The sequence below is a fragment of the Dendrobates tinctorius genome, unplaced genomic scaffold, assembly GCF_039654945.1.
Source record: "Dendrobates tinctorius isolate UK_male_01 unplaced genomic scaffold, ASM3965494v1 ptg000064l, whole genome shotgun sequence".
NCBI classification, from domain to species: Eukaryota; Metazoa; Chordata; class Amphibia; order Anura; family Dendrobatidae; genus Dendrobates; species Dendrobates tinctorius.
Window position 1 is genome coordinate 3,362,235 of NW_027361732.1, and position 25,311 is coordinate 3,387,545.

Genomic DNA, 25,311 nt, shown 5'->3' on the forward strand with positions numbered 1-25,311 from the left:
TCGCAGAATAATCTCCATGGTGAAGAGAAACCCCTTCACAACAGCCAACCAAGTGAACAACACTCTCCAGGAGTTAGGCGTATCAATATGTAAATCTACCATAAAGAGAAGACTGCATGAAAGTAAATACAGAGGGTTCACTGCACGGTGCAAGCCACTCATAAGCATCAAGAATCAAAAGGCTAGACTGGACTTTGCGAAAAAGCATCTAAAAAAAGCCAGCACAGTTCTGGAAGAACATTCTTTGGACAGATGAAACCAAGATCAACCTCTACCAGAATGATGGAAAGAGAAAAGTATGGCGAAGGCGTCGTACAGCTCATGATCCAAAGCATACCACATCATCTGTAAAACACGGCGGAGGCAGTGTGATGGCTTGGGCATGCATGGCTGCCAGTGGCACTGGGTCACTAGTGTTTATTGATGATGTGACACAGGACAGAAGCAGCCAAATGAATTCTGCGGTATTCAGAGCCATACTGTGTGCTCAGATCCAGCCAAATGCAGCCAAACTGATTGGTCGTCGTTTCATACTACAGATGGACAATGACCCAAAACATAAAGCCAAAGCAACCCAGGAGTTTATTAAAGCAAAGAAGTGGAATATTCTTGAATGGCCAAGTCAGTCACCTGATCTCAACCCAATTGAGCATGCATTTCACTTGTTAAAGACTAAACTTCAGACAGAAAGGCCCACAAACAAACAGCAACTGAAAACCACCACAGTGAAGGCCTGGCAGAGCATCAAAAAGGAGGAAACACAGCGTCTGGTGATGTCCATGAGTTCAAGACTTTAGGCAGTCATTGCCAACAAAGGGTTTTCAACCAAGTACTAGATATTAACATTTTATTTACAATTATTTAATCTGTCCAATTACTTTTGGTCCCTTTAAAAACAGGGTGGCACATGAGGAGCTGAAACTCCTAAACCCTTCATCCAATTTTAATGTGGATACCCTCAAATGAAAGCTGAAAGTCTGAACTTCAACTGCATCTGAATTGTTTTGTTTAAAATTCATTGTGGTAATGTCTAGAACCAAAATTAGAAAAATGTTGTCTCTGTCCAAATATATATGGACCTAACTGTAGATGTCAACACGGGAAAATGTTATTTCTATGGATGAAGTCACTATTGATAGTTTTGAATGTAGTGACTGTGACCCAATATTCATTTCTGTTTACAAACTCAAACTCCACATTTTATTGCTGGTTCATAGGAACTTGAGAGCATGATCACACTCGCACCTGCAGGCGTAACAGATGAGCATGTCATAGCTGAGTTGTGCTACAACCCGGCTGACGGCAATGAGGAAACAGTGAGAGTATCTGGGGGATGTATTTTTATATACAAGATTATAGATGTATCTTCTTTTCATGTATTAGACAGGGTCATTAGATACAAATGCAACTGGTATCGGTGGGATCTTTGGGATAGTTAGGCTAAAACTGGCTGGCAGGTTTTTTTTTATTAGATAAGGTGATTAGGTGCACCTAAGCATGCATTAGAAATACTGGAGAACTGATGGAGGGGAAATAAGTAGATGACCCTCTCACAGTGAGAGCGCAAGATCTCGTGTGTTATCTTGAGCTCTCGCTCTTTGCATGACCCCAGCACTTCTGCGTTTATTAGTGGTAACATTACTAAAGCGGTAACTGCTTAGTACAGGATGCGGGTTAGTACAAAGAATGAGATCTCGTGATAACACAGGAGATGGTGTGCGTTGGTGTGAGAGGAGCCACAGAGGATTGTGAGGTCCTTCTCGGCTGCCAAGGTCTTACTACACAGAATTTTTCAGCCTGACTTTTGCTAGAAAGCCTGGCCCTTTTAGGGGTTATTAAGGGACCCTTTGCCACTATTTTCACTGTAATTTTGTGTTCAGAAGAATCTGGTTGCATTGACAAGCTCCAGATAACTACTACTTAGTAGGACAGGGAGGGAAACGCCCATCGATGGATCTTAAACCTCTCCCCAAGGCAGGTCATAGTGACCACTATGTAATCCAGGTAAGAAATAATAGCGGCACTCAATACCAAATAAAGTGCTGACCTTTTATTGAAGCATGAAATTGCTAAGCTGGGCATATGAAAAATCCCTTTTCTTACTTTGTTTAGAAAATTATTAATTATTTGTTTCATGGTTTACATTAATCAAGTTTGTGTCATTCCCCCAACAATGACCGACAGCCGGCACTAATGATGAGTGAGCTGTTAGTGTTGGGGGCGTGGTCTCTGTACACTGGGCGGTGACTGAAGCTTCATCGGCACCACCCCTGTGACTGAGCCCCAAACAGTATCGGGAAGGATAAAATTAATTTCATCCCAGCAGTGGGGGGACTAGGTTCCTGCGCCGGGCAGGATCAAAACGCCATTATCCTGTAGATTAACCCCATACCTGCAGGTTAATAGCGTTTTTTCACATACCAGGACCCCTTTAAAAATTTTTACTACAATTGTTGGTGATGTTTTATTTTCCATTTCCATATGAAAATCTTGAAATTTTGCTGTCTCAAACGAACACTTCCAGTTCTGTAGGGATTAAAGGAATTGTTTCATTTCAGTGTAATTTCTCAAGTGGTTGCGGTTTGATATATAAAAAAAAAAACCCAAACGGCCCGTACTCGACATCCCTGGGTAGATTGGCAAGTCTCCACCAGTGTCTGGTGTTGGCTGCGTTGCTAACGTCACCTTGGCTGTCGGTGAGCTTATCTGCTCTAGCAGGGGTATAGACTCGCCAGAGGACCTGGGAATGGTGAGTACAATGTGCGTTTTTTATAGCAAACTGCTATAGCAACCAGTGGAAAACATTTAATTGAAAGGGAATAACTCCTTTAACTTTTCAGCAGTCATCATTTCCCATCTCTTCACATTCTGGAATGGTTTCACCTGAATATAACAACAAAAGATTCAGCATTCACAATAGGTGATGGTCACAGCTCACCTCCTCCCCCTCACTTAACACAGATCACAGACATGCATACGCCACTCCCATAGAGGTCAATAGGCCTCTCCAGCGTGGTCCCTGTCATCCACGTTGCCTCTGTAAAGCACATCTCAGATTGCTGTTGAGAGAAACTCAGGCCAAATGCTATTATGAAAAAAATATATAATCATCTGGTTTTAGTTATTAAAAAAAAAAAAAAAAAAAAATATATATATATATATATATATATATATATATATATATATATATATTACATTTTCTTTTAAGATGGGATACAATATCTGTGCGAAAATGCACGTAATGAGCTTTCCCTCTTACTTTTGTATCTACCTGTAATTTGCTGGGTTATTAAAGTAATTCTACTCCTGTTACACAAGAGAAAGAAAAAGTTACATCTTATTATACAAGTCCATAAACATTTTGATGTGTTATTAGTGTGAAATCTCAGAAGAAAATGTATTAAAACAATCCGTTCTGCTTTCACCAGAAGTTTGCATGTTCAGTTCTTGATTATGTACATTCCATCTTCGAGCTATATACGTTAAAACAATAGTAGATGTAATTGGAGATAATTGAGTATATTTTCCAGGGAAATCTAGATGATTCATCAGACTGTATCTATTTATTGTCTCTTCTTATGTTAGCTTGCACAGAAAATGGGCTTCCCGGAAAATCTTGTGGATGAGGCAGCCCAGTGCATGATCAACTTATATAATCTATTCATGAAGTACGATGCCACAATGGTCGAAATCAATCCCATGGTAGAAGATGCATCTGGAATAGGTAAGCAGCACTTTTGTGACGGGTGTGTAATCCATTCATTTCCTCCAGCTCTCAGATGTGGCAGACTTTATGCAGTTTCCTGTTTTTTGACGCATTTTTTTCTTTTGGTCAGGGAGGAGAATTATCTTAATATCCTAATATATTAATGGATATGTAAGAAAATTGTTGTTTAGAGAAATGATAGGAATAGAGGAATAGGAGCACATTCATTCCTATATTCATAAGTTGTAATTAAAAGAATGGTTCGGTACCTAAAATGTCCTTTCTAAATATATATTTGTATACCCTATCCACTTTTGTAATTAGCTTTATTATAAAATACCCTACACTTGTCCTTATCCTGTTAATCCATAAAAGTTTTTTTTCTTCTTCCTGTGACTTTTTAAGAAAAGTCTCAAACAGGATGTCACAGGAGGCTGGGGCGGCACTAATTTCCCTGCAGCATTTATCGCCCCTCCTGTAACAGGACATCATCAGTTACTTACTACAGTTTCATGCATCGCTGCCTCTGCAGATGCCCTGGTTACACTGCGCTGATAGAAGCAGGTGTAGAAGTAAGTGCAGCGCTGGCCCTCTGCTTCTGTCTTTGCTGCCGCACCTTTTTACTGATAAGCAAGATGTCGTCAGTGGGCAGAAATTGAAGCAGTGTGAGTGACACCAGCACTGCCCCTTATTACCATTTGTTTGGGGGCGGTGCTAGAAGCTGTGGGGAGGGTGATCTAATGCATGCTGGTGTGCCTTCGCAATGACCGTCGAGTTGCCGGTATTGTTACCAGTGCAGATTATTGGGTGGCCACCCTGCTGGATTCCCGCTTCAATGATAAAGTACCATCATTACTTCCATCCCTGGAGCGGAATCGCAAAATGCGTGAATACAAGCACATGCTGGTAGAGAAACTACTGATGGCTTTCCCACCTGAGGAGCAGGGGCTCAGTGGAAGAACAAGGAGAAAGTCTCCAAAACAGCTGGGTATCGCGAGCACCTCTGAAGGTAGCGTTCGCATGGCCTAAATGTGGCAAAACTTTGAGCACGCCACAACATCTAGCACCACCATCTGATACATAATAGCAGGAGGCAGCGTTACAACAACATGGTGGAAGAGAAACTTTCCACACGTCTCCACGTACCAACTGATGGGTCTGCCTTATTTAACTTCTGAGTCTCCAACTTGGACACTTGGAGCTTGCCCTTTATGCCATGGTGGTGCTGGCCTGCTTTGTGGCAGGTGTACTGTCGAAACTTGTATTTATTACGGCCGGGGGTTTGATCACGGCGCGTGTCCCATCCAATGTGGGGAAGCTCACATTCATTAAAATGAACCAGGCGTGGATCCCATAGGACTTGTCCATACCATTGGATGGCTAGACCATTATACCAGCCGCACCCAGCCAGTCTTCAACTCTATTTTCCACTTGTTTCATTTTGGTGCCTCCTTCCCAAATAAAAAAAAACTAAAAAAAAAACAAACTGTTGGCTACCTCCTCCTTTGCGTCTTCCACCTCCTCCTTCAGTTGGACCTCTGCCCTATGGTTGTGTTTTGTTAGTTTATTTTGGGTTCATTCTATGTTCCCTAATAAAAACAAAAATAAAAAACCCAAGATACACAAACAGTGATGGATTACTCCTCCCTTGCCTATTCCACCTACACCCCCATGTCCACCTCTTCCTAAACTCCTCCTAAACTTGGACCTAAGCCTCCTGGTTCTAGATGTCTGGGGTCACATTCAAGTACCGAACCAAACTTTAAACTCTAGTTCGGCCGAACCTGAATTGTCACGGGTCCGCTCTTCTCTAGTTGTGAGTGTTCAATCTCTGTGATTTCAGTTAATAAGATTATGTCCATTCATTCTAAAGATTTTGGAATTCGATACAAAATGACATACAATTTCTATTATAAATGTCAGAAAATGTACCGTAACTGATATATGTACTTCCATAGTTTAAATAGCCCATGTAATGCAATAAGATTTAATGTAATCTAAAACCAGGAAGAAATAATGAATGTAGTCTGAGAGACACATATAAAAAAATGAGTCTCAATTACTATCTCTTAAAACATCCTGTGTGGTTTGTTATTGGAAGCTAAGGATAGCTGGTCAAGGTGTGAGAATAAAACGTAAGCAATACCTGCCAGGGCCCATTGAGAGAAGTGAACCTCTGAAAGGCCTGAAGTTCATCTGTGGTCCTCAATAAAGATGAGCCCTGAATCTGATTTTGAGATATTCGGGCCAGATTTGAACATTATTCGGGTTGAATGTATGTCTTATGTTCGGTTCCGAACATATTCAGTAATTGCTACTCCCATTGACTCTAATGAAGTTCGGCTGTGTATGACAAATATTGCAAAAACAATATTCGAATCCGAACGTATTTGTTACCAAATCCGACCAAATTCGCTCATCTCTAGTCCACAATACACTTGTGTGGCCACCTATCTCCACCCCAAAGCAAAAATGAGAAATTCCATCTGTATGAGTGGCCACAATCCTAAGTTATCCAGCAGTGGTTTTCAAGAAAATAGTTGACAAATTGACTGATTTGTCAAATCCAAAAAGGATGGAACGGCATGTCACCATAAAAACAGGCTCAAAAATATAACAAGTTTGTAATTTTGTACATTGGCAAAACTTGAAGCTATTGGGTCACAATTTTTAAAATCTCCCAACAGGTCCTCCAAATATCACAAGTCTTTATTAGGACTGGTCTTTCCTTATGGCTCCAGGGCCTGGATGCGTCTACACTCACTATAGTTGTGCCCCCGATTTTGCTTCTTTTCACTTCCTTCTATTTACTTGATATGTCTTGAAAGGTTGTGTGAAGTGTAAAAATCCTGAACATATTCCTACCACTTAAATCTGTCAATTCGGCTTATCCGTGACCTTTTCTTACAAAATGTCATGAACATGAATTCCATGGAAATAGTCTGTGCTGATGGATAGAGATATATATATATATATATATATATATATATATATATATATATATATATATATACACATATATGATAAAAAATATATTGTGTTATAAATAATGTACACTGCTCAAAAAAATAAAGGGAACACTTAAACAACAGAATTTAACTCCAAGTAACTCAAACTTCTGTGAAATCAAACTGTCCACTTAGGAAGCAACACTGATTGACAATCAATTTCACATGCTGTTGTGCAAATGGAATAGAAAATAGATGGAAATTATTGGCAATTATCAAGACACCCTCAATAAAGGAATGGTTCTGCAGGTGGTGACCACAGACCACATCTCAGTAGCAACGCTTTCTGGCTGGTGTTTTGGTCACTTTTGAATGTTGGTTGTGCTTTCACACTCGTGGTAGCTTGAGACGGACTACAACCCACGCAAGTAGCTCAGGTAGTGCAGCTCACTAGGATCAATGCGAGCTGTGGCAAGAAGGTTTGCTGCGTCTGTCAGCGTAGTGTCCAGAGGCTGGTGGCGCTACCAGGAGACAGGCCAGTACACCAGGAGACGTGGAGGGGGCCGTAGGGGGGCAACAATCCAGCAGCAGGACCACTAGCTCAGCCTTTGTGCAAGGAGGAACAGGAGGAGCACTGCCAGAGCCCTGCAAAATGACCTCCAGCAGGCCACAAATGTGCATGTATCTGCACAAACGGTTAGAAACCGAGTCAATAAGCTTACCCAGTTTTCCATGGCAAGATTACGTGCCTTGGCTTATACTCAGGTCGACTTATACTCAAGTTTATACCATACTTATTTCTCTCTGCAAAATGCAAATAAATTTATTATAATTTATTCAATGTGATTTTCTGGATTTTATTTTTGATATTCTTTCTCTCAATGTTAAAATTAACCTACCCTTAAAATTATAGAGGTTTCATGTATTTGTCAGTGGGCAAATTTACAAAATCAGCAAGGGACCAAATGCCTAGTTCCCCCACTGTACATCTCACAATAACATGGAGTTCATGTAATTCATTCTTATGTTTTCTGGCTTATCCCGTAAATTGACTGGCGATTTTAGAAATACATTGGGAATAAGGTGTTGGATTGTGTTTTCTAACTATTTTTATATGACTTTCAGTTTGTCTGGAGTTTGTAGTTCTTCTGGAGAACCAACAACTAGAATAAACACATCCTCTGTGCTGTTTTTATGATCGTGTTCTTTGGTGATGTGTAGATTTGACTTACCATCGCTCGCTAACCTTCTGCTATACACTGTTCATTTCCAGAGAAAACAAAAAGCAAAAAACACAAATATAACTAAAAAGTAAAAAATATACTGCAAATAATGCATAAAGGTAATGATAATAATAAGGGTATTTAGTAAACATAATTTTGATCAAAATAATGTACAAGCCATCCCGCCACGTCACGGCAACCCTTGTGGGACAGTCCCTACTCTAGTATTTAAAACCTTTTCACTTGCCAAGTGGCGTGAATGTGAATAAGGGTCGAGCGACTGAACCACTAGTAACAGCTTAGGCCAGACTGGATGGCTTTCCCAGCTCAGAAAGAGGGCGGTCACACCCATATATGCACTGAATGCACAATGAAATGAATAAAAAACAAATCTGAACTGAGAAAAGTAAGTTAATGTGTATGCACAATGTAAGTTCATATTAACACATGACCATTAACCAGAGAAAACAAAAAGCAAAAAACACAAATATAACTAAAAAGTAAAAAATATACTGCAAATAATGCATAAAGGTAATGATAATAATAAGGGTATTTAGTAAACATAATTTTGATCAAAATAATGTACAAGCCATCCCGCCACGTCACGGCAACCCTTGTGGGACAGTCCCTACTCTAGTATTTAAAACCTTTTCACTTGCCAAGTGGCGTGAATGTGAATAAGGGTCGAGCGACTGAACCACTAGTAACAGCTTAGGCCAGACTGGATGGCTTTCCCAGCTCAGAAAGAGGGCGGTCACACCCATATATGCACTGAATGCACAATGAAATGAATAAAAAACAAATCTGAACTGAGAAAAGTAAGTTAATGTGTATGCACAATGTAAGTGCATATTAACACATGACCATTAACCAGAGAAAACAAAAAGCAAAAAACACAAATATAACTAAAAAGTAAAAAATATACTGCAAATAATGCATAAAGGTAATGATAATAATAAGGGTATTTAGTAAACATAATTTTGATCAAAATAATGTACAAGCCATCCCGCCACGTCACGGCAACCCTTGTGGGACAGTCCCTACTCTAGTATTTAAAACCTTTTCACTTGCCAAGTGGCGTGAATGTGAATAAGGGTCGAGCGACTGAACCACTAGTAACAGCTTAGGCCAGACTGGATGGCTTTCCCAGCTCAGAAAGAGGGCGGTCACACCCATATATGCACTGAATGCACAATGAAATGAATAAAAAACAAATCTGAACTGAGAAAAGTAAGTTAATGTGTATGCACAATGTAAGTGCATATTAACACATGACCATTAACCAGAGAAAACAAAAAGCAAAAAACACAAATATAACTAAAAAGTAAAAAATATACTGCAAATAATGCATAAAGGTAATGATAATAATAAGGGTATTTAGTAAACATAATTTTGATCAAAATAATGTACAAGCCATCCCGCCACGTCACGGCAACCCTTGTGGGACAGTCCCTACTCTAGTATTTAAAACCTTTTCACTTGCCAAGTGGCGTGAATGTGAATAAGGGTCGAGCGACTGAACCACTAGTAACAGCTTAGGCCAGACTGGATGGCTTTCCCAGCTCAGAAAGAGGGCGGTCACACCCATATATGCACTGAATGCACAATGAAATGAATAAAAAACAAATCTGAACTGAGAAAAGTAAGTTAATGTGTATGCACAATGTAAGTGCATATTAACACATGACCATTAACCAGAGAAAACAAAAAGCAAAAAACACAAATATAACTAAAAAGTAAAAAATATACTGCAAATAATGCATAAAGGTAATGATAATAATAAGGGTATTTAGTAAACATAATTTTGATCAAAATAATGTACAAGCCATCCCGCCACGTCACGGCAACCCTTGTGGGACAGTCCCTACTCTAGTATTTAAAACCTTTTCACTTGCCAAGTGGCGTGAATGTGAATAAGGGTCGAGCGACTGAACCACTAGTAACAGCTTAGGCCAGACTGGATGGCTTTCCCAGCTCAGAAAGAGGGCGGTCACACCCATATATGCACTGAATGCACAATGAAATGAATAAAAAACAAATCTGAACTGAGAAAAGTAAGTTAATGTGTATGCACAATGTAAGTGCATATTAACACATGACCATTAACCAGAGAAAACAAAAAGCAAAAAACACAAATATAACTAAAAAGTAAAAAATATACTGCAAATAATGCATAAAGGTAATGATAATAATAAGGGTATTTAGTAAACATAATTTTGATCAAAATAATGTACAAGCCATCCCGCCACGTCACGGCAACCCTTGTGGGACAGTCCCTACTCTAGTATTTAAAACCTTTTCACTTGCCAAGTGGCGTGAATGTGAATAAGGGTCGAGCGACTGAACCACTAGTAACCACTATCGCGAAAACTCGCGATATTTCGCCGACGCCATTTTGGATCCCGACGTCGTCCACGCCGGCGACATGTTCTTCCGGCGACACCATCTTGACTATCGCGGGATTTCAAGATACTCAAGATGGCGTCGCCGCAAGAACATGTCGCCGGCGTGGACAACGTCTGGATCCAGGATGGCGCCCGCGGAAGACGATGTCGGGGATCGTAGAGCGACGGCGTGAGTATGAGAGACGGAGTGAGAGAAGGGGTCGTATGTGGAGTGAAAGAGTGAGTGGAGATGGTGAAAGGTGAGAGGAGTGTGTGTGTTGAGGGTTAACATGGCAAGAGGTGTGATGCTATCGCATCCTCTCGATGCGATAGCATCGGGCCATAATCTAGTGAATGAATAAAGATCCAGAGAACGTTTACCCTTGTCTGCCCTCTGTGGCAGCGCCTGGGAATTGCCGCTCTCTCTTTCTCCTGTTTTGGTTTGAATATCTTTGAATTTGGCAGCTGCATTTAAGTGGCATTATTGCCCACATCGGCTTCCATCGTCCCTCCATAATGCGATTGCGAGGCACCCATGAGTTATCATGACCGTTATGAGCCTGCTTACGCACCCCAGGTGCTGCCATATTGGTCTTTTTATGAACCTGCCATTCTCTGCATCTAGGACTTCAGCTAATACTGTATTGTGTAAACTTTCAAAACTAAGAAGTAATCAGACGTCCTAAGAATAATACTCTCTGATAAAGGCTTCTATGTAGGCCGAGACATTGCGTTTTTGTATTCCCTGCCTGAATAAAACTGATTATTGACATGCTGATGTCCTACTATTTCTTTTTCATTCTTGACATTTGTATGACATGGTAGCTGATTTGCATTACTTTTACCACGATCAGCATTTGACCACTGCAACGATCACACGTGTCAACAAGTGATTGCTGAAGGACGGACACCGAGACTCTCAGTGACCTGGGATGGGGTGCCATTGGAACGCCATAGGAGGGGGGACTACCATGGAGTTTTTGTACTTTTACATTTTTCTGGACTAAGATCTTAAAATCAAAGCGTCTATAATATATATAAAAAAATCCTAAATTTTGACAGAATTGCTCTACGTGATTCATAACTATGCAACTAATGCATCTCCTTGCATTTTTTCATTTAATATCCCTACAGTCTCCTGTTCTGAGATCGATCCTGTTGGTCTTTTCCTTATTGAGATGGTTTAGTGAATCCTGCACGGAGCAGGGGGTCGGACACGGTGACCCCGTGGGTCCCTTCCAACTCTAACATTCTATTATTCTAATTTCTGCAGCCTCTATTCTCTGTTGTAAATCAATTTTTATTTTTTCATTGTACAAACGCTATTTACCTGTTGCTGACCGAGCTTACAGACGGCCATCGGTGCTCGAAGTCATGTCATGTTTCCTTTGCACTGTGCACAGATGGCTAAAAAGTGCCTCATTGAAAACTGCTTGCATCAGGTCTATTCATAGTGGATGCTGAACACTACTGTCTGCACAGAGGGCAATCACTGAAAGACGTACAGTAAAGTCTTACTCCTCATAACACTATGGTTGACTCTCTATAAAATTGACCTTTTTTGTAATTTAATATATCTTTAAAAAACCTTCCCAGCCTAAACAGTAATTTATGCTCTGCACCGTACCTATCCTCATGATCGGACCCAAAGAGTGGTCGTAAATGGCTGCACATTCAGTTGGAAGAATGTCTCAAGTGGGGTACCACAGGGCCCTGTCCTGGGCCGTGTATTGTTCAACATCTTTATCAACGATGTAGATTAAGGAATTGAGGGTAAACTGATTACATTTGCTGATGACACAAAGCTAGGAGGGATAGCTAATACTAGAGGAGAGAGAGAGAGGATTCAAAAAGATATAAATAAACTGGAGCAGTTGGCAGCAACGAACAGAATGGTTTTTAACAGGGAAAAATGCAAAGTACTACATCTGGGAAATAAAAATGAAAAAAGCATATACAGAATGGGAGGAGTAGGGCTAAGTGACAGCACATGTGAAAAAGACTTGGATATACTAATAGATCACAGACTGAATATGAGTCAACAGTGTGATGCAGCAGCAAAAAAGGCAAATGCAATTCTAGGATGTATTAACAGAAGCATACAGTCTAGATCACGTGAAGTCATTATTTCCCTCTACTCCTCTTTGGTCAGACTTCATCTGGAATACTGTGTCCAGTTTTGGGCACCACATTTTAAAAAAGACATCAACAAACTGGAGCAAGTTCAGAAAAGAGCGACCAGATTGGTGACCGGTCTGCAAACCCTGTCTTATGAGGAAAGGTTGCAGGATTTGGTTTAGCTTGCAAAAGAGAAGACTGAGAGGAGACTTAATAGCTGTCTACAAATATGTCAAGGGCTGTCACATTGTAGAAGGATCATCTTTATTATTTGCACAAGGAAAGACTAGAAGCAATGGGATGAAACTGAATGGGAGGAGACACCGATTAGATATTAGAAAAAACTTTTTGACAGAGTGATCAATGAGTGGAGCAGGCTGCCACGAGAGGTGGTGAGTTCTCCTTCAATGGAAGTCTTCAAACAGAGGCTGGACAGACATCTGTCTAGGATGATTTAGCAAATCCTGCTTTGAGCAGGGGGGTTGGACCAGATGGCCCAGGAGGTCCCGTCCAACTCTACGATTCTATGATTCTACGATTCATAGATGTGCCATGTGTTTAGACATGGACCCAAAAATTAGAGCAGACGGTTCATATGTAGTGGTCTGGTAATGCAGAAAGCGGAGCTCTATTTTTTGATGACGGGTGCATGGGCTCAACCTGGGGTTCTGAATAGCCCCGTTCTCAGGATCACTGGGTAAGTTATCCACCGTCTTATGTATAGGGGATAACTAGAGAGATTGGGAGAATGCCTTTAAAACGTACTTGTGCTCCCTGCAGCACGTTTAAGCTGTTTTTGCTGCATTAGCAGTCTAACAATCCAACAACTAATCCGATTCTCTTGCTCAGCTTTTGAGTGGATAGTTGCTTTTATATGCATTCTGGCAGCACTTTAGGAGCTGGAACTTCATTCACTTTCCAGCATGCATTGATCCAACCATTGGTCAACGCCTCGCCTGAACTGAGAGCCTATATCCAGTCTGATAAACAGAAGAGTGGGAGTAGAAGGTTAAAAACTCCCTCCTAATTCCCATGTGTCTTGGCGTCTCTACTACTACTTGTGTTACACTAGATGGCGGGCAACGGACAATAAGTTGGATTGAAGGTAAACACCTAGTGGCCGTCAATTTAATTTTTCTGGTTTTGAACAACATAATTTAAAAAATAGGATTTGCAGATTGCCTATTTAACATATTCTCAAATTAGATCAAGTTGTCTGACAGTACAAGGACAATAAAATTTTGGTTTTCAAATAGTTTGTCGCATCAGTAGTTTTAGATCTTTACATAAACTTGATGCATTTGCCAATAAATGTTCAAAAACATATGAAATGCTGGTAACTGCACTTCAGAAACCAAAGATCTAAAAACAATGTTATGGATTGGTGTAATGTCCATTGTTTCTCTTTTTTAAGTGATGTGTATGGACGCCAAGATAAATTTTGATTCCAACGCTGCATATAGACAAAAAGACATTTTTGATCTTCGAGATTGGTCCCAGGAAGATGAGCGAGACCAACAAGCCGCAAAAGCGGACCTCAACTACATTGGCCTGGATGGCAATATTGGGTGTCTTGGTAAGTCACTTCACTTGCTTGCTGTCTGCCATTTAGTATTATAATATTTTGTTAGATATTATGTGCCAAAAATACATAAGGAATAAATTGAATTATGGTATAGTTCCTTGGACCTGGCCTTTTATAATCTGAGAATTTATCACTTCTGTTATACAATTGAATGTGATAATGCAGAAAACTGGGCAGTGCGTTCATCTCAAAATCTTGCTTAATTTCTTTTACAGTGTGGCCTAGAATATTGTTAAAAGGAACTGGCCGGCAAGTTTTTATTTAATCTGAGAGCAACATGATGCAGGGACTAAGACCCTGATTCCACTTATGTGTCACTTACTGGGCTGCTTGTTGTAGTGTGTGATGCTCTCCAATTAGCTGAATCAGGGAGTTGCTAATTCCAGATGGACAGCACACACACACCCATACTGTCAGACTGGACTATTTCAGACATCTCTTCTATCACCAGCGCCGCCCGCAGAATAAATACGGCTCCGCCTGGCGACGGAGGCAGACGTCACAGGAGCAGGTACAGGTGGAGATGTGAAAGCTAGTAGACCTGCAGCAGATAAAACAGTGATTTTATTGAAACTGCAGCAAGCAGCCCAGTATGTGATACATCACTGGAATCAGGGTCTCTGCCCCTACATCATTCTGCTCTCAGATTACGTAACAAAAATCTGGTGCAGATTCACTTTAACCCCTGTACCTCCAAAGCCTGTTTTCACCTTCATTACTAGGCCAAATTTTACAATTTTGACTATTGTCACTTTGAGGTTATAGCTCTGGAATGCTTCAACGGATCTCACTGATTGTTTTTTCATGACATGTTGTGCTTCATGATAGTGGAAAAATTTCTTCAATATGACGCATTTATTTGTGAAAAAATTGGAAATTTGGAAAATTTAGCAATTTTCAAATTTTTTATTTTTATACCCTTAATTAAATCAGCGATATGTCACATAAAATGGTTAATAAATAATGTTTCCCACATGTCGACTTTACAGCAGCACAATTTTTGAAACATAATTTTTTTTGTTAGGAAGTTAAAAGGGTTAAAAGTTGACCAGCAATTTCTCATTTTTCAACAAAATTTACACAACCGTTCTTTTAGGGACCACCTCACATTTGAGGGGACTATACATGAGTTGTGTAAGTCGGAAATTAATTTTGTAGTCTAAGAATGTGTTGTATAGTCTGAAGTATTCTTTTATACACAGGCCAGATTTGTCAGGGCAGGTGTCACATTGATAAGTGGTGTCCATACACAGCCTATTGTGATGAGTTGTGTAAGTCGGAAATTAATTTTGTAGTCTAGAATGTGTTGTATAGTCTGAAGTATTCTTTTATACACAGGCCAGATTTGTCAGGGCAGGTGTCACATTGATAAGTGGTGTCCATACACAGCCTATTGTGAATTCGCTTTCTGGCCTACCTCTGGTTACTGCTGAAGATGGTGGAGCTGGTCAGGTTGACGGAGAGGTTGCGAGTTCTCTTTCTGGACTCCCTCTGGTCGTTACTGGAGGTAATGGAGCTGATCTGATTAACAGAGGCTTGCCACCTGATAATGAGGACGACTATTGGATATCTGGGGTTTCAGACTGGATTTAAGACAGCCGACTCCCTCTATCCCTGCTGGTGATTTTTTCCTGCCTCCTGAGGTCTTAGTTTCCAGCTCAGTCCCTGCATGCTCAGCTAAGTGTTCTTTTGCTATTCTGTTCACATTTGATCTGGTTTTGTCTATTTCAGTTTGTCTATTTCAGTTTTGTGTGGGTCAGCCAGCTCCGACTGGGGCTGTGCTGAATCTCCATCCATATGTTACTGCTTGTGCGAGTTTGTTTTTGTCCCTTATTAGATTGGCCTCTTTTTGCTCTGCTTTCAGAATGTACCAGAGTGCTGATATAGTGGGCGAAGTCGTGCGACTTCAGTATTTTTGCATCAGACTTGTTGGACCTTTTTGCAGGGTTTTTTGCATGATTGCAGACAGTGTCTTTCCTTTCCTGTCCTGTCTAGTCAGTGTGGGCCCCATCGTTTGCTCAGTCTATTTTCCTACCTGCGTTTGTGTTTTCATCTTTTTTCACCTACAATATATGTTTGAGGGCTATCTATTCCTTTGGGGTCTGCTCTGGGGCAGTTTAGATTTCCCCTTTCTTGCTTTAGGCTTATTTAGTCCTCTGGCTGTGCCGAGGCATCTAGGATCTTCGTAGGTACGCTCCACGGCTAGTGCTAGTTGTGTGGATAGTATCAGGGATCTGCAATCCGCTTAGTTACCAACCTCTTTGGTTTTCTGTGGCATAGCTTGGGCTTGCTCTCCTCCTCAGTGACCCATTCGTAACAATAGCCCCTCTTCTGTAACACACTCTGCACCTTTTTTGTAAACTTCCTTTCTTTGTGTATATCGAAAGGATCAATAGACTAATTATATCAAGTATAAGAAGCGTATGACCAGAGTTAAAGGTAATAAGGAAACTGTGTGACTTTATTCAGTGGGTATGGATAGTATTCAGACCCCTTTACATTTTTCACTCTTTGTTTCATTGCAGCCATTTGGTAAATTCAAAAAAGATCATTTTTTTTTCTCATTAATGTACACTCTGCACCCCATCTTGACTGAAAAAAACAAATGTAGAAATTTTTGCAAATTTATTAAAAGAGAAAAACTGAACTATCACATGGGCATAAGTATTCAGACCCTTTGTTCAGTATTGAGTAGAAGCACCCTTTGGAGCTAGTACAGCCATGAGTCTTCTTGGGAATGATGCAACAAATTTTTCACACCTGGATTTGGGGATCCTGTGCCATTCTTCCTTGCAGATCCTCTCCAGTTCCGTCAGGTTGGATGGTGAACATTGGTGGGACAGCCATGTTTAGGTCAGGGCTCTGGCTGGGCCAGTAAGAAATGTTCACAGAGTGTTCTGAAGCCACACCTTTGTTATTTTAGCTGTGTGCTTAGGGTCATTGTCTTGTTGGAAGGTGAACCTTCAGCCAAGTCTGGAAGAGGTTTTCATCCAGAATATCTCGATGTACTTGGCCGCATTCATGTTTCCTTCTATTGCAACCAGTCGTCCTGTCCCTGCAGCTGAAAAACACCCCCATAGCATGATGCTGCCACCACCATGTTTCACTTTTGGGATTGTATTGGGCAGGTGATGAGCAGTACGTGGTTTTCTCCACACATACTGCTTTGAATTATCACCAAAAAGTTCTAGCTTCGTCTCATCAGACCAAAGAATCTTATTTCTCATAGTCTGGGAGTCCTTCATGTGTTTTTTTAGCAAACTGTATGCGGGCTTTCATATGTCTGGCACTGAGGAGAGGCTTCTGTTGGGACACTCTGCCATAAAGGCCTGACTGGTGGAGGGCTGCAGTGATAGTTGACTTTCTGGAACATTCTTCCATCTCCCTACTGCATATGTGGAGCTCAGCCACCATGATCTTGGGGGTTTTACCTCTCTCACCAAGGCTCTTCCCCACGATTGCTCAGTTTGGCTGAACGGCCAGGTCTCGGAAGACTTCTGGTGGTCCCAAACGTCTTCTATTTAAGGATTATGGAGGCCACTGTGCTCTTAGGAACCTTGAGTACAGCAGAAATTCTTTTGTAACCTTGGCCAGATCTGTGCCTTGCCACAATTCTGTCTCTGAGCTCCTTGGCCAGGTCCTTTGACCTCATGATTCTTATTTGGTCTGACATGCACTGTTAGCTGTGAGGGCTTATATAGACAGGTGTGTGCCTTTACAAATGAAGTCCTATCAGTTTAGTTAAACATAGCTTGACTCCAATGAAGAAGTAGAACCATCTCAAGGAGGTTCACAAGGAAATGGACAGCATGTGACTTAAATATGAGTGTCTGAGCAAAGGGTCTGAATACTTCTGGCCATGTGATATTTCAGTTTTTCTTTTTTAATAAATTTGCAAAAATTTCTACATTTCTGTTTCTTTTTAGTCAAGATGGGGTGCAGAGTGTACATTAATGAGGAAAAAAATGAACTTTTTTTGAATTTGCCAAATGGCTGCAATGAAACGAAGAGTGAACATTTTAAAGGGGTCTGAATACTTTCCGTACCCACTTTATAATATTTTTGGTACATTCATCGGTTTCTGACCCGAGACAGGAGGGTATGCATGCGTTACACATACTCCCAGCCAGTGGGAAAGCGGCCTCGTTTGCATACAATTGTATGGAGCAAAGCCGTGCCCTCTAGTCGGCCACGGCCACTCTTACAAAAGGTGCGGCTTTGCTCAATACAGGTGTATGAAGCAGGCCACGCCTGCAGGACGGGCCCTCGCCGGGAGCATGTATGACGCACACATACTTCCGATCCCGGGTCAGAAGCCGGTAAATCCCAACAAAGCATAGTGTGTGTGCTGCGTGGATTCGTGTGATTGCAGACTTATCGTTTGGACCTGACAATCCCTTTAATGTGACAAGTAAACTGACCTGCAATGTAGACATGAGATGTTAAGCATCTTGCAAATTGACAACTTTACTTTAAGATAATAGCAATACAACCACAGTCAGATTGTCAGATGGAGCAGGCCTCCCATCTATATGACATTTGTACCAAAAATTTCAGGTATGTTAAAGTAAAAAAACTGATAGTCCATCCGTTGGATATTGGACTGATTGCAAAAAGAACGTTGATAAAAACTTTAGTAAATCTACTACCGTCAAGAAAAAAGTTCAAAAATGACCTTTTAGCTGATGCATCGTTTCTATAGCCAGTTTAAAGTGTGTAGCAACACAATAAAAGCTTTACATTCCTTTTATTGCAATGGCTTACTTTAATTTATTTCATAGAATTGCAAAAGTCAGACTTCCTAAATAGTTGGTTGAATTGCTTTCTGTACTAGAAGGCTTTTCCTTTAGCAAAGGTGAAAGCAATTCTCTGCCGCAGTAACACTACCGAATGAAATAACATTACAAGTTCAGTAAGTTCCCTATACTTTCATCTATAAAGTGCATGGCCTCTAAATGAAGCCGCCCTAAGAGTGAATGTCTAATATACAACCCCTGGGAAAAATTATGGAATCACCGGCCCTGGAGGATGTTCATTCAGTTATTTAATTTAGTAGAAAAAAAGCAGATCACAGACATGGCACAAAACTAAAGTCAATTCAAATGGCAACTTTCTGGCTTTAAGAAACACTAAAAGAAATCAAGAACAAAAAAATGTGGTACTCGGTAATGGTAACGTTTTTAAACCAAGCATAAGGGAAAAATTATGGAGTCACTCAATTCTGTGGAAAAAATTTTGGAATCACCCTGTAAATTTTAATCCCCAAAACTAACACCTGCATCAAATTAGATCTGCTAGTTAGTCTGCATCTAAAAAGCAGTGATCACACCTTGGAGAGCTGTTGCACCAAGTGGACTGACATAAATCATGGCTCCAACACGAGAGATGTCAATTGAAATAAAGGAGAGGATTATCAAACTCTAAAAAGAGGGTAAATCATCACGCAATGTTGCAAAAGATGTTGGTTGTTCACAGTCAGCTGTGTCTAAAATCTGGACAAAATACAAACAACATGGGAAGGTTGTTAAAGGCAAACATACTGGTAGACCAAGGAAGACTTCAGAGCGTCAAGACCGGAAACTTAAAGCAATATGTCTCCAAAACAGGAAATGCACAACAAAACAAATGAGGAACGAATGGGAGGAAACTGGAGTCAACGTCTGTGACCGAACTGTAAGAAACAGCCTAAAGGAAATTGGATTTACATACAGAAAAGCTAAACGAAAGCCACCATTAACACCTAAGCAGAAAAAAACAAGGTTACAATGGGCTAAAGAAAAGCAATCGTGGACTGTGGATGACTGGATGAAAGTCATATTAAGTGATGAATCGCAAATCTGCATTGGGCAAGGTGATGATGCTGGAACTTTTGTTCGGTGCCGTTCCAATGAGATTTATACAGATGATTGCCTGAAGAGAACATGCACATTTCCACAGTCATTGATGATATGGGGCTGCATGTCAGGTAAAGGCACTGGGGAGATGGATGTCATTACATCTTCAATAAATGCACAAGTTTATGTTGATATTTTAGACACTTTTCTTATGCCATCAATTGAAAGGATGTTTGGGGATGATGAAATTATTTTTCAAGATGATAATGCATCCAACCATAGAGCAAAAACTGTGAAAACATTCCTTGAAAAAAGACACATAAGGTCAATGTCATGGCCTGCAAATAGTCCGGATCTCAATCCAATTGAAAATCTTTGGTGGAAGTTGAAGAAAATGGTCCATGACAAGGCTCCAACCTGCAAAGCTGATCTGGCAACAGCAATCAGAGAGAGTTGGAGCCAGACTGATGAAAGTACTGTTGGACACTCATTAAGTCCATGCCTCAGAGACTGCAAGCTGTTAGAAAAGCCAGAGGTGGTGCAACAAAATACTAGTGATGTGTTGGAGTCTTTTTTTCTTGGTTTGTTTTTCATGATTCCATAATTTTTTCCCTCAGAATTGAGTGATTCCATAATTTTTCCCTTATGCTTGGTTTAAAATAGTAACCATTACTGACTACCACATCTTTTGTTCTTGATTTTTTTTAGTGTTTCTTAAAGCCAGAAAGTTGCCATTTGAATTGACTTTAGTTTTGTGCAATGTCTGTGATCTGCTTTTTTTTTCTGCAAAATTAAACAACTGAATGAACATCCTCCAAGGCCGGCGATTCCATAATTTTTGCCAGGGGTTGTATATATAATGTGTATATGTGTGTGTGTGTGTGTGTGTGTGTCTTACCTATTTTGTTACATTACAGCCTGTGTTTAAATATTTTTGTAGGCCGATTTGTGTTGGTGCATCAACACTTTATAGGCTAAGTTGATGAAGTGAGAAAAATATAGGCATAAATTAACTTTATGGGATTAAACTAAAATTGGCATGTGTATATGTATTCACCCCTGTTGCTGCCAATTACTGAATATGTGCACATACCTCAAGTGTCACATGTTCTGTCAGTATGTACACACCTTTTCTAAAAGACCACATAGGCTGCCACACCATTCACCAAAACGCACCACTAACCTAACAACACCATGAAGACCAAAAAACTCTCTAAGCAAGTCAGGGACAAAGTTGTTGAGAGGTACAAGTCAAGGTTGGGTTTTAATAAAAACAAAACAAAAAAATAACCCAATCTCTGATGACCCTCTTCGAGCACCAGTAAATCCATTATCGTTAAATGCATAGTACCACAACAAACCTGCCAGGATAAAACCGCCCACCAAAACTCTCAGCCTGGGCAATGATGGGACTCAGAGAGGCAACACAGAGACCAAAGGTAACCCTAAGGCTATGTGCACACGATGCAGATTTGCTGCGGATCCGCACTGTGATTTACATTACAATGTAAATCAATGGAAAAAAAAAGAAGCTGTGCAGAAAAATCAGTGCGGAATTGCTGCGGATTTAAAAGAAGTGCATGCCACTTCTTTTGTGCGGATCTGCAGCGTTTCTGGACCCCTCCATGATAGAAATCCGCAGTGGCAAAAACTGCAGAAAATCCGCACAAAATCCGCATAAAAACAGCGGCAAATCCTACGTGTGCACATAGCCTTAAGGAACTGCAGAGTTCCCAAGCAGAGATTGGAGTTTGTTTATACGACCACCACAATAAGCCGTACATACCATAGATATGCCTTTTATGGAAGAATGGCCAGAAAAAGCCTTACACAAATTGTGAGGCTGGTTTTGAGTTGCCTAAAAGACATGTGGGAGACTTCCTAAATGTATGGAGGAAGTTGCTGTGGTCAGATGAGACCAAAATTTAACTTTATGGCTACCAACACAGCTTATCACACAAAGAACATCATCCCCACAGGGAATCATGGTGGTGGCAGCAGCCTCATGCTGTGGAGTTTTTTTCGGCAGGAGGGACAGGGAAAATCGTAGGAGACAAGTAGAAAATGGATGATGCTAAATAAAGGGATATTCTGGAGCTAAGCCTCTTTCAGTCTGTAATTGATTTGAGATTAGGACGGAGGTTCATCTTCCCACAAGACAATGACCCAAAGCATACTGCTAAAGCAACACTCAAGTAGATTAAGGCGAAACGTGTAAATGTTTGGAGTGGCCCAATCAAACCCCAGATCTTAATCCAATTGAGAATCTGTGGTCAGACGTGAAGATTGCTGTTCACTAGAGGAAGCCATCTAACGTGAATGAGCTGGAGCTGTTTTGCCCTGGGAATGGACAAAAAGTCCCAGTGACAAGTTGTGGAAATCACATAGAAACTTATCCAAAGTGATTTGCATCTGTGATTGCCGCAAAAGGAGGCTCTACCAAGTACTGACTTTAGGGAGGGGTGAATAGTTATGCACGCTGAAGTTTTCAGTTGATTTGTCCTAATCATTGTTTGCATCACAGTAAAAAGAAAACCAAATGTTCACAGTTGTAGTCATGTTCGTTACATGAACTGATGCAGACCTTCACAAAAATAGTGAAATTCCAGGTTGTGAGGTAGCAAAACATGAAAAATGTCAAGGGGTGAATACTTTTGCAAGCCATGGTGTGTGTGTATATATTTGTATGTGTGTGTCTGTAAATATATAATGCATATGTATGTATATATTTTATATAGTGCACTCACTTCCATGCAGTTCACTTTTCCTCTTTGCCTTTCTTCAGTTTCCATCTTGGTTCCCAGATTTAACCCTGCATTTTACTACTCTTTGCTCTCATATCTATCCCATGATGCAGCAGCTGAACACCAGATGGACAGCAAGTGCCATTACCATCCCTTTCTTCTGGGAGGACACTTTATCCTTTCCTCTATATTCTCTTAAGTGAGCTAATATATTAACATTATAAAGTCAGGAAGGTTCCACTGTGATCTGCCCCATTACAACTGTATGACAGAAGTGTAGTCATCATCAGTAACTGTGATAGGCGCTTCTGCCTCTACGGGGAGTACTGATGACTGGGTGGGTGACCATGAGATCAAATAATCTAACATGCAGCAAATATGCTGTGAATCTTCTTGTAGAACAATTAAAGTAATAGTGACTGAATTATATACCGTATATTGGGGGACTAATCACAGAATCGGTCAAAGAAAAATCACTGGATTGCTACTTTTGTGAATAGGTCAGAATTGCATTACAAAACACATTGTGTATGGCATTGAGAATTGGAAAATAAATAATGGGCAATAGTTATCCAAATTCCTTAAAATACTCATTCCTGTAGATTGCCCAAATCTGACTTGGAGTGGCCACCCCAAATATTGCAAGTGCTATATGAAAAGTTTGGAATATCTCTATTTTCTGATCCATTTGGGAAATCTAGCATTTGAGAATGTGTTTTGCCAATAGTGATTGTGTTCTTGTATCCTTATATCTAGTGAATGGTGCTGGCCTGGCCATGGCAACAATGGATATCATAAAGCTTCATGGAGGAACACCAGCAAATTTCTTGGATGTTGGTGGAGGTGCGACTGTCCACCAAGTAACAGAAGCCTTCAGACTTATCACATCTGATAAAAAGGTACCAGTCACTTTTCCTTTTTGCACGTTATGATGCTAGTAAAATGTCTGAATGAAATCCCTTGACCAAGTCTTATACGTGACTATGAAACCGCATCATTTTCAACTTGGAAGTTTATTCATATTTATAAATGATCTGTTATGCTGGTAATTCTTCATGCGGTATTGTTTGTCTGGTGTCGTAAAGCCCTTTTATTGTTGACTTTGCTTACTCTCTACTGAAGATGATAATATCTCTCCATAATTCCATAGCTCAAAGAGAGACAGCACAAATTGATATATCAGATTAGAGAAAATTCCCCTTTAGGCCCATTTAATGCTCCTTTTGTTCTTCCTACTACCGCCTCAACTGAGTTCTTTGGCAAGATCCGTCTCCGGAGTTCACACAAAGCACACACAGAAGAGGAGACTCTGCTCCTCTTAAGTTTCCTTAGCATATTCTCATAAGCAGCAGTATTGGGATGAGATAAAACACTTACTGGAAAGCTGGGGTACCATCTCTGTTTCTGCCTCTTTTTTCACACTTTATAATAATAATAATAATAAATGTTATTTCTGTAGCGCTGACATATTCTGCAGCACTTTGCATTTCGGAGGGGATTTGTACAGACAATAGACATTACAGCATAACAATAATTACATAGATTATAACAAATACCAAGAGGAATGAGGGCCCTGCTCACAAGCTTACAATCTATGAGGAAAAAAAAAAGGGAGACACGAAAGGTGGGTGGTAACAGTTGCCCTGATTGTATGGACCAGCCATAATGTTAAGTGTGTATAAGTACAGACACAGAGGGCTAATGGATGCATAAAGCATGTGGGAACATGATGCGGGGGAACCTGGTTATGGTAAAACTTTTGGCTGTGCCACACAGGGATAGATTAGGTTAATGTGTTGAGGCGATAGGCCAGTCTGAATAAATGCGTTTTCAGGGCACGCTTAAAATTGTGGGGATTGGGGACTAATCGTATTGACCTGGGAAGTGCATTCCAAAGAATTGGCGCAGCACGTGTAAAGTCTTGGAGACGGGAGTGGGAGGTTCTGATTATTGAGGATGCTAACCTCAGGTCATCAGCAGAACGGAGGGCGCGGGTAGGGTGGTATACTGAAACAAGGGAGGAGATGTAGGGTAGTGCTGAGCCATGGAGGGCTTTGTGGGTGAGGGTAATAAGTTTATACTGAATTCTGGAGGAGTGGATGGGTAGCCAGTGTAATGACTGGCACAAGGTAGAGGCATCGCTGCAACGATTGGCGAGGAATATGATCCTGACTGCAGCATTCAAGACAGATTGGAGAGGGGAGAGTTTGGTAAGAGGGAGACCGATTAGAAGAGAGTTACAATAGTCGAGACGAGAATGAATAAGAGAAACAGTAAGAGTTTTTGCAGACTCAAAAGTAAGAAAAGGTCGAATTCTAGAAATGTTTTTGAGGTGCAGATGACAAGAGCGAGCCAGTGATCGAATGTGGGGGGCAAAGGAAAGCTCGGAATCAAGTATGACCCCAAGACAGCCGGCATGTTGCTGGGGAGTAATAGTGGAACAACACACAGAAATGGCAATGTTGGGTATAGGTACATTAGTAGCGGGAGGAAAAACAAGGTGTTCAGTCTTTGACAGGTTCAGTTTCAGATATAGTGAGGACATGATGTTAGATTCAGCGTTTAGACAATCACTGGTGTTTTCTAGAAAGGCTGGCGTGATGTCAGGAGAAGAAGCGTATAATTGGGTGTCATCAGCATAGAGATGGTACTGGAAACCAAATCTACTGATTGCTTGACCAATAGGGGCAGTGTACAAGGAGAAGAGGAGGGGGCCTAGGACTGATCCTTGAGGAACCCCAACAGTAAGGGGAAGGTGAGAGGAGGAGG

The 25,311-nt window shown here is 40.7% G+C and overlaps 1 protein-coding gene across 2 annotated transcripts in view; it reads left to right on the forward strand.

The window, feature by feature from the left end:
• SUCLA2 (succinate-CoA ligase ADP-forming subunit beta) overlaps window positions 1–25,311 on the forward strand; it is a 125,824-nt gene that overhangs the window by 81,872 nt on the left and 18,641 nt on the right. For both annotated transcript variants that reach the window (XM_073580250.1, XM_073580251.1), the window contains exons 6-8: window positions 3,586–3,724; window positions 13,794–13,955; window positions 23,299–23,441. In XM_073580250.1, coding sequence (XP_073436351.1) covers window positions 3,586–3,724; window positions 13,794–13,955; window positions 23,299–23,441 — 444 coding nt within the window. The remainder of the gene's footprint in view (window positions 1–3,585; window positions 3,725–13,793; window positions 13,956–23,298; window positions 23,442–25,311) is intronic.